At 36.2% G+C, this 13,545-nt stretch overlaps 2 protein-coding genes across 3 annotated transcripts; both read left to right on the top strand.

The window, feature by feature from the left end:
* Positions 145 to 1,951, top strand: LOC18610204 (universal stress protein PHOS32). The gene is made up of 3 exons (XM_018114778.1): positions 145 to 656; positions 772 to 863; positions 1,085 to 1,951. The coding sequence occupies exons 1-3, from the start codon at positions 338 to 340 to the stop codon at positions 1,367 to 1,369; spliced, it is 696 nt and encodes a 231-aa protein (XP_017970267.1). The 5' UTR covers positions 145 to 337; the 3' UTR covers positions 1,370 to 1,951.
* On the top strand, positions 2,968 to 10,517 carry LOC18610203 (nucleolar protein 14). 2 transcript variants are annotated; one of them, XM_007045729.2, is made up of 14 exons: positions 2,968 to 3,259; positions 3,360 to 3,494; positions 4,089 to 4,242; positions 4,831 to 4,913; positions 5,631 to 5,690; positions 5,786 to 5,998; positions 6,353 to 6,481; positions 7,115 to 7,771; positions 8,091 to 8,283; positions 8,390 to 8,583; positions 8,765 to 8,869; positions 9,237 to 9,376; positions 9,550 to 9,828; positions 9,973 to 10,517. In XM_007045729.2, the coding sequence occupies exons 1-14, from the start codon at positions 3,041 to 3,043 to the stop codon at positions 10,235 to 10,237; spliced, it is 2,826 nt and encodes a 941-aa protein (XP_007045791.2). In that variant the 5' UTR covers positions 2,968 to 3,040; the 3' UTR covers positions 10,238 to 10,517. The 2 variants fall into 2 exon arrangements, with proteins under 2 accessions (XP_007045791.2, XP_007045792.2); XM_007045730.2 differs by having other exon boundaries at positions 9,234 to 9,376.

The raw sequence follows: 13,545 nt of genomic DNA, 5'->3' as shown, positions 1-13,545 counted from the left end.
ATAATTAAATAATTTGATTACCACTAACATGGCAGAATGCCCGGGGGCCAAGCGGCCGGTCTAGGGGGGATGGGCCTACAGCTTCATGACAGGCACGTTCAGGAATAGCCCCACAAGGGAAAATAAAAGGGAAACAAAGACCTGCTATCATGATTAACAAACAAAAGAAAGCAAAAGAGAGAAAAAGCAAAGCTTAGCAGAAACAACCCGTGGCCCAAACCAACATCTAGATATTTGGTTTCCAGCGACAGGCAAGGCCTAATTGTTCCTGTCATCTTCTCTTCTTCTTTACCTACATATAATTATTTGGTGTCTACCTTAGTAGCCATCGCAGGAGATGGGCAGGACAGGCACAAGGTTGCCAGGCTTCTGCCTAAACAGGATTAGGCCTCATGCAAGAGTCCGGTCTCCTCCAATACAAGCCAAGCCTAAGGTGGATTCTGCTACAGCCGATCAGAAGGCTGAAATTTGTGGCAAAGTTGGAGAAGATAAATCCAGCAATGGAGAAAAACTAGGGTTGGTAATTGGAAGGAAAATCATGATTGTGGTTGATTCCAGCATTGAAGCCAAGGGAGCAATACAATGGGCACTCTCTCACACTGTCCAGTGTCAGGACACAATTATTCTTCTCTATGTGACAAAGCCCTCAAAACAAGGTTGGAGCTCTGCATTTTCTTGTCATTTACCCTGAAAAAGTTTTGATTGTTAGTTAGAATCACTGTGTAAGGAGATAAAAAGATTTACCATATATGGTTGAAATACGTAATGCAGTTACAGTTAATGAATTCGACAAGAACAGACCTGCAAGGGCTTCTGAACCGGTTTGCTCCCTGAAAAACATGTGCAAGCAGAAGAGACCTGAGGTGAGTTGGGCATATCCTTTAAGTTTCCTGTTAACATCTCTCAAAATAATGACATTCTCAACTTTTTGCCTGGTAAAGCATATACTATTCCTCACTTTTAATTAGTTTTGTTCTCAATTTTCAAATGATAAGTAAATTGGTTAAGTAGAGATTAAAATATTAATGCCACCTTTATCTGGAGTCCATGTAACATAGCAAATGCTATGACTTTGGCCTGACAGGTGCAAGTTGAGGTAACAGTGGTGGAGGGAAAGGAGAAAGGTCCAACAATAGTCGAAGAGGCCAAAAGACAAGGGGTGGCACTCCTGGTTTTGGGACAGAAAAAGAAGTCCATGACTTGGCGTCTCATCATGATGTGGGCAGGGAACCGTGTAACTGGTGGAGTAGTCGAGTACTGTATCCAGAATGCGAGTTGCATGGCAGTTGCAGTAAGAAGGAAAAGCAAAAAACTTGGAGGCTACTTGATCACCACTAAGCGGCACAAGGATTTCTGGCTCTTGGCTTAAAGTTAAACAGTCAATTGTTTTACTGGCCTCCAAAAACTCTTTTTCAACAAAGGGGATTCTAATCTTAACTCCAGAATATTTGTGATTTTTCTAGTGTTTGTTTTTGTAAATAATACTAGTACTAAAGTATATTGAAGAAAAGGAAAAGGGGGTTTGGTGTGTGACTGAAAAAGTTTGTGTCGTGTCATTATGTATGGGCCTGGCGATTATGGCTCAAGGGGAAAGACGATTGGACGTCCCTTGACCACTTTTGGGTCTCTCCTGGATGCTACAGTGGCTGGAAGAAGCACATGGTTCAACCACTTTTGGTTTTTGTAACTTGTACCGGAGGGTGGACACAGGGTGGGTGCGTGTACACTTGGATGATCCTCCTTGAATTCACCGACGTTTATTGCAGCAGAGATGCTGGGTGATCAGCTTTGCTGAAGCTGCAACACCACCATAACTGTACCATGCATTGTTGTAGTTACAATAATCTGGCCTTTCTTTCACTGGTTCTGCTTGAACCTTGGCAAATTTATCAGTTGGTTTTACTATTACAAATGTTTTCAATATGATTAATTGGTGAAATTCTCTGTGATATATGCCCATGTTTCCTGCTGTAACTCAATTTACAGACTTTGAAAACATTTGACAGTGAGGGAGGGGTATAACTTAAAATCCATTGTTAATCATGCCCCAAGGTGCAAAACAGTCAGGGCTTTCCCTGACCAGCCACATAAAACCGGTGCAACAACTTAAGAAGGAGTGGCATTAATTGGGCTGGGTGTGTCCACCATTGATCATGCATGCTTAAAAATGCACTTCATTATTGCACTTGTATCGACATGAAAATCGCATTGTAACAGATTCCCAAGCAGTTTTCCTTTCTATCTTTCATTGCACTGGCAATGTTCAAGGAGTACGGGGCCATCTATGAGTGAGAAATATGAATGAGTCGACGTATTTGTCAGAGCTTTTGGGATCTCTGTTCCTTGAGCATGGAGCAAGCCCCGCACCTTTATACATTAGCAAGATTCCCCTAACCCCATTTTAGGTCCCTATCAACCACAGAAAAAGGCCCATTAGAAAAAACAAAACAAAAAAGGAAATAAAAGATTTCACATTTTTATGTGTAGAATTAAAATTATTATTTGAACTCATTTCAAATTCGAATATAAATTGGTTTCACTTTATAGAATCGGGTTGAATACTTTGTTATAGAGTATCCATTAACATTTTTACATAAAATTAAAAGGTTAAGATAAGAGACAAAAGCATCATCGATTTTTTTTTTTGAAAATTTATAAACATTGTATATGTTGTATTATTAGATATGATTAAATAAAATTAAAATATCTTATAATTGAGTTTGAGTAAATCTTGGATGATATAATTAGGATTTGTCATGAGTTGAATAAGATTTGGACATTGGTGTTAATGTATTTACCATCTGACTCTAATTATTAATATAGATTAAAAATTTATTAATTGTTTTATTATTTGGATCGTTAGTCTAGTAATGGAGCAGAGGCTCAGATAATTTTGGACCCAAAGCCCACCATAATAACCTCCTACAAAACCCAGAAAGCCCAGAACTTGAATGTAAAACCCTTTCCTTCTTCCTTGGTTTCCTCGCTGCTGTTGTTCTTCACAACCGCCCTTTCTTACAGACCAAAACGCAGGCAACCGATGGCTAAGCATTCGGGTTCCGACGCCAAAACCAAGAAGAAAGCAAAGAAGAAAGGCAGCAAAAAGTCAGGTCCAGATGCCATCTCCATGAAGCTCAAAGCTGAAAAATCCAACCCTTTCGAGACCATCTGGTCCCGCCGCAAGTTCGACATACTTGGCAAGAAACGCAAGGGGGAAGAACTCCGAATTGGCCTTTCTCGTTCCCTCGCCATCCAAAAGGCAAATTCAACTCCAGAAATCCACCCCTTTTATTTTCTCTATTTTATACTTGTATATATATGTTTTGTGTGTTAATGAGGCTTTTTTGGGTTTGTTTCAGAGGAAGAAAACGCTGTTGAAAGAGTACGAGCAAAGTACAAAGTCTTCTGTTTTTGTGGATAACAGAATTGGGGAGCAAAATGATGAGTTGGGAGAGTTTGAAAAGGGTATTATGCGATCTCAACGTGAGCGTCAGGTTGGTTTTTTTTTTTTATTTATGCGTTTTCTTTAGTTCTTTTTACTGGCTTGCTGAGGAATTGTAGCAAAAAGAAAAACAAGTGGTTGCTGTTTTATGGAGTATATGCTTTCACTTGTTAAGCGGGAGGTTTAGAAACTTTCATATGGTTATTGAGGTTTATAAATTTTGCTTTTTTTTCTTTGGAGTTGGTGCAATTTTAAAGCTTTTTGGTTATGGTTTACTATTAATTCCCATTTTGGTAATGCATCATTATTTACATCAAGGTGGTCCTGCTGAAACTGGAATATAAATTTTAGTGAATTGGGCATTGCCTGAACATTAGGGAGAACGGAAGCTGGAAGAATTCCTTTATTGATAACAGATTTGTGGTTCTTTTTAAAATAAAATATTGAATAAACCTTACTAGTACTTTTCTTTATTGACTTTAGCTTTTGTTTTGTTAGTATGATGTCTTATATGCGTTTGCATGTGCTTTCTTGGTTACTATTATATGCACAGTTGGGAAAAATAGCTATTTTTTGAGGTTAAGTGTATGGAATTCTGATATTTTATTTTTTTTTCTTTTTCTTTTGTCTCTTTTTGGTTCCATAGTTGAAATTTGGCAAGAAGAGCAAGTTCAATTTATCAGATGGAGAAGACGATGACTTTGATGCTCCAGGTTTTGGCTCCCTCCCAGAGAGGGATGATTTTGAGGATGAAATTCTGTCTGATGACGATAATGATGATCGAGGAGGAGCAACTAACAGTAAGATTTATCGTCTGCTTTTCATTGTGATAATGAATTTGTAATTTGTATATTGATAATCCCGAATTCCTAATCAGTGTTTCATTTGTTTGGACATTGTGTGACCTTTCACCAGTAGCTTTTGCATATAAACATTGCAAAAAAGTGGCTTTAGTTCCCACTGTTTGTCTGTAAGACTACAGTCTACAGCAAGGACCTTGTATTCTTCTTTATGTATGCTTATCATGCAGTTGAATCTCATTGAGATAGAAAAATAATTTTGAGAACTTGGTTGCTGGTATTGATAAACTTCAATCTATTATTTGGTAATGATGCATGCAATCACAGTAGTTTAGTTTAGTATGAGTTGTCATCTCCTCAGTTCTGCTTTTGTTTTATTTTCGTTCTGATGTAACTTGTGTGTGTTTCTGGTGGAAGTTCCATTTTCGGTTGTGCACATTCATTTCTTCTTTATATATAAAATTATAATGAATAATTTCCGTATAACTTTCTCCTCAGATATTTATTTCCCTGTAGTGTGCCTTTCCTCTCTTTTACTGTTTCCTTGAGAATATGTTAATGGCATTGATGATTTGTCCTTCCTTGTAGAACGATCAGCCATCTTAAAGCAACTTAACTCTCATGGTGCACAGGATCCGACAGAAAGGGGTTTGGTAGAAGGAGAGGAAAATGTATGCCCTATTCTGTTTTATTAAGAAACACTTGTTCGTATTTGTGTTTGATGATCAGCTCAGAAATGATTTTTCATTAAGATCAAATTGGCATATAGATCATTTAAAGGCATATATTTTAAATGCTAGTTCATTTTCAGTCTAACATCTTGGTTAGCTGTTTGATGAGGTGTTAACCTTTAGTTATTGATTCTGGGATATTGCAGAATCAGAATATTGGTGTTTTGCTAGTCCAAAATGATATTTTTTGGGTCCTCTGGTCTTTTCTACTCTATGGGTTATCTACTACAATTAAATGATGTTCAAATTCATGCAAAATAATTCAAGTCACATATGAATTGATTAGTATCCTTCGCTTTTAGCTGCTAAAGAATCCCTTTTCCCGTGCCTTTTAGTCTGCATGTTTTGTCATAACATTTGTAGTAATGTGATATGAAAAACATGAGCTTGCTTGGGTAATTTCTCCTTTCATAATCAGAATACTGGAGTTTTCTGAGGTTGAGCTCTTAAAGGTGATCCATTTCAATTGCTATTCTCCACAACGATGAAGCAATAGCAGTTATAGTGGAAGTGACTGTGCATGCATACATGATGCTCTCTTTCTCTCTCTGTGCTTCATTGGCACTTGGATACTCGTTTACCATTGGGCATGTTTTTATGATGTGGTGTTAGATGATGCCTTAAAAGTGACTTAAATTTGTGACTTTCATGCTACAGAAGCACAAAACCAAGAAGGAAATAATGGAGGAGGTTATTTTGAAGAGCAAGTATTTCAAGGTAAAAATTTGTATGCATCAAAATGTTAACTCTGTTAATTTCCAGACTGTTCTTGACATCTGGTCTCTAATTTTTTTTTTCTTATTTCTTACCAGGCACAAAAAGCAAAAGATAAAGAAGAAAATGAGCAGTTGATGGAAGAATTAGATAAGAACTTCACATCTTTAGTGCAGTCCCAGGTATTATTGTCTATGACTGAACCAGGCAAGATTAATGCTTTGAAAGCTCTTGTCAACAAGGGTGTTCTGAATGAGCATTTGAACAAGGAAGAGTTACCAGTTAGTCAGAGAGAAGAAGCTTATAAGCAGGTACAGAGTTATGATGGTTCTAGGTGGGCTTTTATTAAACTAGCCATGCCGGATGAGCACTCTGGTCAAATACAAAGTTCTGTCTTCATTTATTTACTTATGTTGTTTTCTGAAATCTTACTTTAGCATGCCATATTTCTTCAATGATTAAGAAGTATAATGACAAGAAGGTGCATTTATACCACTGGTCTTATTATTAAGGAAGAAGGCTTTTATGGCATTAATGAAGAAGAAAAAGCTCTATTACCGTAATTACGACTGAACTGAAGTTCTGTCGTTAAAATTTTCAAACAGAGGCACATCTGGATGCATAATCAAAATAAGCATTAAATTTTTTTTAACTGTCTTTGACAGGAACAACCTGATTCATATGATAAACTTGTCAATGAGCTGGTATTGGAAATGCGTGCTCGCCCCTCAGACAGGACAAAGACACCTGAGGAGATTGCCCAAGAGGAGAGGGAGCAACTGGAGCGATTAGAGGTATATGTGTTCCATGCTCAACTAATTGTTTTGGTTGTATATGCATTTGCATGGTTTAATATTATTTGAAAATGCTGTTACATTTAGTTATAGTCTTGAGCTGTTTCAATTCATAGAGGTATTCTGTGAGATGGAAATTCACAGATGCAGTTATTATCTACAATAGCTGGAACAGCCAATGTAATTACTATTAAGAAATTTCAGGTTACCTTAGATGCACAACATGGTGTCTTTTTCATTATAAACCAATATATTTATTACGAAGCTGTTATGGTATGACTTTTTGGGTCCATAAACTTATGAACGATAATTTTTTCTCTATTTTATTATCTCTAAACCTGAGATATAAATGTTTATAAGTGATTTGCCTTTCCTTTTGGAATCATAAATAATTTATATGAGTTGGTAGAGTTCTTGTTGTTTATTGCTTGGGAATAAGATTGTTATTTAAAAGTTTCTATGAATTTATAAGATTTTTATTTGACATGATAACTTTATTATTATTATTATTATTATTCTTATTGTTGTTGTTGTTGTTGTTGTTGTTATTTTGATGATAACACTAGCAATATGTTGGCCTCTACGTTATGACGCAAATGCTTAATAATTTATCTGGAAATCCACAAATTTCAGGAAGAGCGTCAGAAGAGGATGTTAGCAACGGATTACTCTAGTGATGAAGATGGTGAAAATGTTGAGAAAGATCCTTTACAGAGGCCAAGGGCTATCTCAGGAGATGATCTTGGTGATTCCTTTGCACTTGATGAGGAGCCTGGGAGTAAAAAGGGCTGGGTTGATGAGATTCTTGAAAAAAAGGATGAAGACGAGAATGCTTCTGAAGATTCAGAAAGTGCTGAAGATACTGGTGAAGATGAAGGATCTGAAGAAGATGATGATGATGAACATGAAAAAACTCTATCTCTGAAGTATTGGGAGCAGAGTGATGATGACAATCTTGGTACAGATTTGGATGAGGATGAAGAGGAGCAAGAACATGATGATGCCGTTGGTGATGAAGAAGATGTGGAGCAAAAAGGTTGTAACAAGTCAAATAAAACTGAACTTAAGAAAGACGATGGACAGTATGTGGATGCAAAAAAAATTAAACCAAGCATTAAACATACTTCAACGAAATCAGACATTCCCTTTATATTTGAAGCTCCAAGGAGCTTAGAGGAACTGTCTTCTTTATTAGAGAATTGTTCTAATGGCGACGTTATTGTGATTATCAATCGAATTCGGAAAAGCGATGCAATTAAGCTTGCTGCAGAAAATCGGAAGAAAATGCAAGTAAGTGTGCTGCTTGTTTTTCTTTCCTTGCTTTGTGTGTGTGCGTTTGTGTGGGAAAACTTCTGCATGTACTGATGTTGCAAATTCTCACCAAGTAAGTATCCAGTTATCTTGTTAGACGTTTTTCATTTTGAAGGATTAAATTCACAAAAATGTTGAATCATTGTGTTGGAAGCTTTTGATGTTGTTATTATTTTTTTTTTTTCTAAATCTAAGTTTAATGACTCTTATATTTGAGTAGTTACAGAGCATTTTGTTATGCTAATATTATATTGATTGCCACCATTCATAAAAAACTGATATATCTGCTATTTGCCAGGTATTTTATGGTGTTCTCTTGCAATATTTTGCTGTGTTAGCGAATAAGAAGCCCTTGAATTTTGAGTTATTGAATTTGCTCGTCAAGCCGCTAATGGAATTAAGTATGGAGATCCCATATTTCTCTGCAATATGTGCTCGTCAACGAATCTTACGAACTCGCACACAATTTTGTGAGGCTCTCAAGAACCAAGGTTTGTGGTGGCTTGATTCTTTGAGTCTTTGGTCCTTCCAACTTTATTATCTCCAGCTCAGTCTTTTGCTGATTTCTTATGAAATGAATTTTTTATTACTTGGCAGAAAATGGATGTTGGCCCACCTTGAAAACATTATTTCTCTTGAGGTTATGGTCCATGGTTTTCCCATGCTCTGACTTTCGTCATGTAGTCATGACTCCAGCAATATTATTAATGTGCGAGTATCTGATGCGTTGTCCCATTACGTCGGGTCGGGATGTTGCTATTGGTTCTTTTTTATGCTCCATGGTTCTCATGGTATGTCCTTGTTTACCTTTTACACTTTATCTTCTAGCCTGTTTTGTTGGAGAATGGTATCCTATGTTTTACCAATGTACCATGTATTGATAACAAATTGTTGTAATTTTGTCTGGCTACCCCTTTTTCTTTTTGACTCGTAGCTGCAGTTTATTGACATGATCAATTTTTGGACTTGTAGGTTACCAAACAGTCTCGAAAGTTCTGTCCAGAAGCTATAATGTTTCTCCGAACTCTGCTGATGGCAGCTACGGACCAAAAACTAGCAGCAGAGCAAGACTGTCAGGTATTATGCATGATTGCAGCTTATTATAAATAAATTCAACAAAAAAAAAAAAGTAGAAGGAATAAAGGGAAAATAGAAAAGTTCTATGATGCCTTGCTGCATTTCATCTGATATTGAGATTAATTTCATGCATAACTTGCATGATTCCCTCCATCCAAATTAGTTATTAATGAAAGTAAAAGAAAAGAATTTGTATGTTGCCTTAGTCCATTGGTTGATTTTGGAATTGATTTTTGCGTCAATACGACGTTTTACTTATCTGATTTCTAAGTTTGTATCAGAATAAAAATGATAATATAATAATCAAACAATGTAATAAACTATCAGACTAAAGTTGTTCAATTTTGTGGCATTTCTTTTGTAGCAGTTTTATAATCTTATGGAGCTGAAAGCACTCAGGCCCCTGTTGCGCGTACATGATTGTGTGGATGAGATTAATCCTTTGAATTTTCTCATGGTAATGGATATGCCAGATGACTCCTCATTTTTCAGCTCTGATAATTTCAGGTCAGCAATTGCTGCTTTTTTCACTGTTGTTTTTGATGAATGATGATGAGTTGAATTACATTAGTTTATTGTTTTGTTTGTCTATTTCATCAATTTGCTCAGTTAGGTTTTGAATGCCCCCCTGTCAGGGGTTTTATAATACAGTTGGATAGCTAATAAATTTTCATGTTCAGGGCTAGTGCGCTGGTGACTGTGATTGAAACTCTGCGAGGTTTTGTTGAGATCTATGATGGATTGAATTCCTTCCCTGAAATTTTCTTGCCAATTGCAACGTTGTTACTTGAAGTTTCACAGCAGAAACACATACCAGAAGCACTGAAAGATAAATTTAATGATGTTGCTCAACTCATTAAGCAGAAAGCTGATGAAGCTCATAGGCTGCGGAGACCACTTCAGATACGGAAGCAGAAGCCAGTGCCTATCAAATTACTTAATCCAAAATTTGAGGAGAAGTAAACTACATTTTATTTTCTATTTCATTTTTGATCACTTTTTTTTTTCTTTTTACCTTCCTGTTTCTTGACGATCATAGTATTCAGTGGTGCTATTTACACTCTATGCGAGTAATTGCATCTAATGGTCGTGTTATTCTGCAGCTTTGTTAAAGGTAGAGACTATGATCCAGATCGGGAACAAGCCGAGAGAAGAAAGTTGCAAAAACTCATAAAACGTGAAGCTAAAGGTGCAGCTCGTGAGCTGCGCAAGGACAATTATTTCTTGTATGAGGTAAAGCAAAAAGACAAGGCATTACAGGAAAAAGAGAGAGCGGCCAACTATGGAAGGGCAATAGCTTTCCTCCAAGAACAGGAACATGCCTTTAAATCTGGACAATTAGGTAAAGGCAGGAAGAGAAGGAGATGAAGCTAACTTTATATGCTAGTGTTCCTTGGATTTCCTCATTTTAAAGATCTGTAAAATAGAATTTTGGATTCTTGGTAGTGTTTTTTATCCTTTTGGTAGGATTGGCTTATAAGCAGTGTTCATTCAATATATACCCTTAGGATACTCATTTATTTTGTATTCATTCCCATTTCCACAAGGCAAGAACAAGAAGCCCTGAGAAGTAAGCTGAATGCAAATTTTGTGCGAACTTGAGATTGTTCAGTGACCAATGAATGACAAGCTAGTCATGCTTCATGAATGACGGTCTCTTTTCAAGTATCACTTTTTAGGTTTTAAGTTTAGATCATTACTGATTTTGCAGAATCTGTTTCCTGCATATCACTTTATATCCAGTGAGTAAACAGGGTTGAAGGGCCATCTACATTTAATGCATTTCGACCTTAAAGAAAAGAAAGGGAACTTGCAATATGTAAATTTCACAGGTTCAACGCAGCTAAGTGAAAAGGACAAACAGAGACACTGGAAGTGTAGAAAATCCTGGGAACTCTCTGACAATTGAACTTTCGCAGAAGCCATTTAGAAAAGTGACAGACAAATGGAAATGGGGTCCTTATTCCGATCTGTTGGACTTGCCTTCTCACCCCTTTCGTTTGCGCAAATCACGAAAATAGCCTTTGGGATTACGGGTAAAGTCGTCCCTGTAAATGCGATGATTCCTTCCTGGAGCTTTCATAGTTTTCTTGCTGCTTGAACCTCGAAAAATGACCAAACAAATGAAACAGCACACAAGAATCACCCCTGCCACAGCTAAATCTGCCGCTTTCATCTCTGTTGGAAGTGTGGCAGCACTCACACAATACTGCTCAAAGGGTTGCAGCAGAATCAGTCTGCAATCAAGAACTACACACAAAAAGAACTAAGCAAAGTTTGCAGAAAAAACAAAGAGGAGGAAATGCTTGCCAAAAACCAGATATCAATTCACAATTTGGTTCAATTCTGATACAAAAAGATATAAGCAGGCAGTGTTCCCAAAGTCATCAACTACTCCCACTACAACTGATAAATTGCCCTCGTCAGCTAAAATATTACAAAAATTGCTTAGCTAGCACGCATAGCATAAAGAATATAAGCTATCATTAGTCCGCATCCTTACAAGGCCCTTTGGGGTCTTTTTCATAATATTGTACACTTTCTTTTTTTCCTTATGGGTTTGCTGAAATATTATTTATCTAATACTTACTTCGATTTTAGTCAGAAAATAAAACAAGTAGGATGGTTCAAAAGAAACTCTTTTGTGTAAGGGTTGAGCCTTTACAAGATCAACCCTTTAGATTTCAAAGTGAATAAACTCTCTTTTATTATTATTTTTATTGAGCAAATATTTTATTAGATTGCTATAAAGTGAAATTAAATTTTATATAAATATTTTATTAATCAATGTATTAATTAATTAATTATTAATTTATTAATTAAATAATATTTTGATTCATTAATAAATTTTCATGATTTTCAAAATATTAATTTATAGAGATTTTACTGTATTTCATAAGAAAATGTTTGTTGGAATATTATTTATCTAACCGTCAATGTGATTGTAACTACAAAATAAAATAGAAAAAAGATCCAAAAGTAACTTTTTCAATAAAATAACTTAACACTCACAACTTTTAATTATAATTATACGCGGTCCACTAGTTTTTAAGATAAACACTTTTTCTCAAAAGAATATCTTTTACTGGACATATAGATTCAACCGTTAATCAATCATTAATATTATTAAAAATATTATTTTATTTTTTATTATTTTAAAAATTACTAAATTATAATTTTTCAAAAAAAAAAAAATTCACCTTACCTTCAGTCGCTGACCACTTCACGATTGATCACCCCATAACCGGATTTGATCGGAAAGTGTCGCTAGATCGAGATCCCCAAGGGAGCCACCCATCGTGGTGCTCCTTGGGGAGCATCGTTCACGTGGTCCCCAGAGAGCAAAGATGGGTGTTCCCAAGCAGTGGTGCTCTGCTGAGGAGCACCGATCTTGGTGGTTTTGGAAGCAGTAAATCTAGTGCTCCTTGAGACATTGACGTACATATTCTTCATGGATTGGCTGAAGTTGGACTATTTGGTTTTGTTTTATTCATTCTTTTAAAAGTTTTGCATGGTTATTTGTATGTTATTAAGTTTAGTGTTTAGCGTATCAATAGATTATATTTTGAGTTTTATAAATTAAAGATATATTTATTTTGGTGAGTAGTGTGCTAAGTTATTTAGGCTGGCTTTATAAAATAAATAGCCTCTAAAGAGTGGGTTTTTTTTCCTAATATATTCATATGATTATGGATAGATTTTTATTATTTTGAGAGAGTGCAAGATTGTTGGCATGAAAAGAGATAAATAGAATCTCATACTATTATTTTAAACTTACCGTAGATGGAATTATTATTATATGAATTAAAGGTTTGATTCTTTTATTTGTAACATATGAAAACAGGATTTCGTTTAACTTAAACAAGGAGGATCAGGGGTTGCTTTTTCACCTTAAACAATACATTCAACACGACATTTCGGAAAGGAACTTGCAATCTGTAAATTTCCACAGGTTCAACATTGCTAAATAGAAAGGACTATCAGGACACACACACACACGAGACACTGAAAAAGCTGTGAACTCTCTTACAGGACTCACACACGAGACACTGAAAAAGCTGTGAACTCTCTTACATTTTAGACTTGTAGAAAGACATTTAGAAATGTCACAGACATTTGAAAACGAAGTTCTTATTCCAACCTGTCAGGATCTCCATCTTCTCAGCCATTTCGTTTGTGCAAATCACGGAAATAGCCTTTAGGATCAGCTTCGAAGTCGTCCCTGAAAATGCGATGATTCCTTCCTGGAGCTTTCATAGTTTTCTTGCTGCTTGAACCTCCAGAACTTACCAAACCAGCTATTAAACAGCCTACAAGAATCGCCCCTCCCGCAGCTAAACCTGCCGCTAACGTCTTCGACTGTGAGGCCTCGGTCCTCAGAGTCTGATCATCATTTTCTGTTCCAACAGCACCGTTGCGCCTTCTGTCCTTGTCTTCATTGCTATCCATAGCAAGAGACTGCAACCAGGAACTGAACACACAAAGAACTAAGCAAAGTTTGCAGAGAAAACAAAGAGGAAGAAATGCTTACCCAAGACCAGATATCAATTCACAATTTGGTTCAATTCTGATGCAAGAATATATAAGCAGGAAGTCTTCCCAAAGTCATCCCCTACTCCCACTACAACCGATAAATTGTCCTTTTTACAAAAATTGCTTAGCCAACACGCAAAGCA

This window comes from Theobroma cacao, chromosome 2, assembly GCF_000208745.1.
Source record: "Theobroma cacao cultivar B97-61/B2 chromosome 2, Criollo_cocoa_genome_V2, whole genome shotgun sequence".
In the NCBI taxonomy this organism is placed as follows: domain Eukaryota; kingdom Viridiplantae; phylum Streptophyta; class Magnoliopsida; order Malvales; family Malvaceae; genus Theobroma; species Theobroma cacao.
Note: the sequence above shows the minus strand (reverse complement) of the source record. Positions and strands in the feature narration are given on the sequence as shown.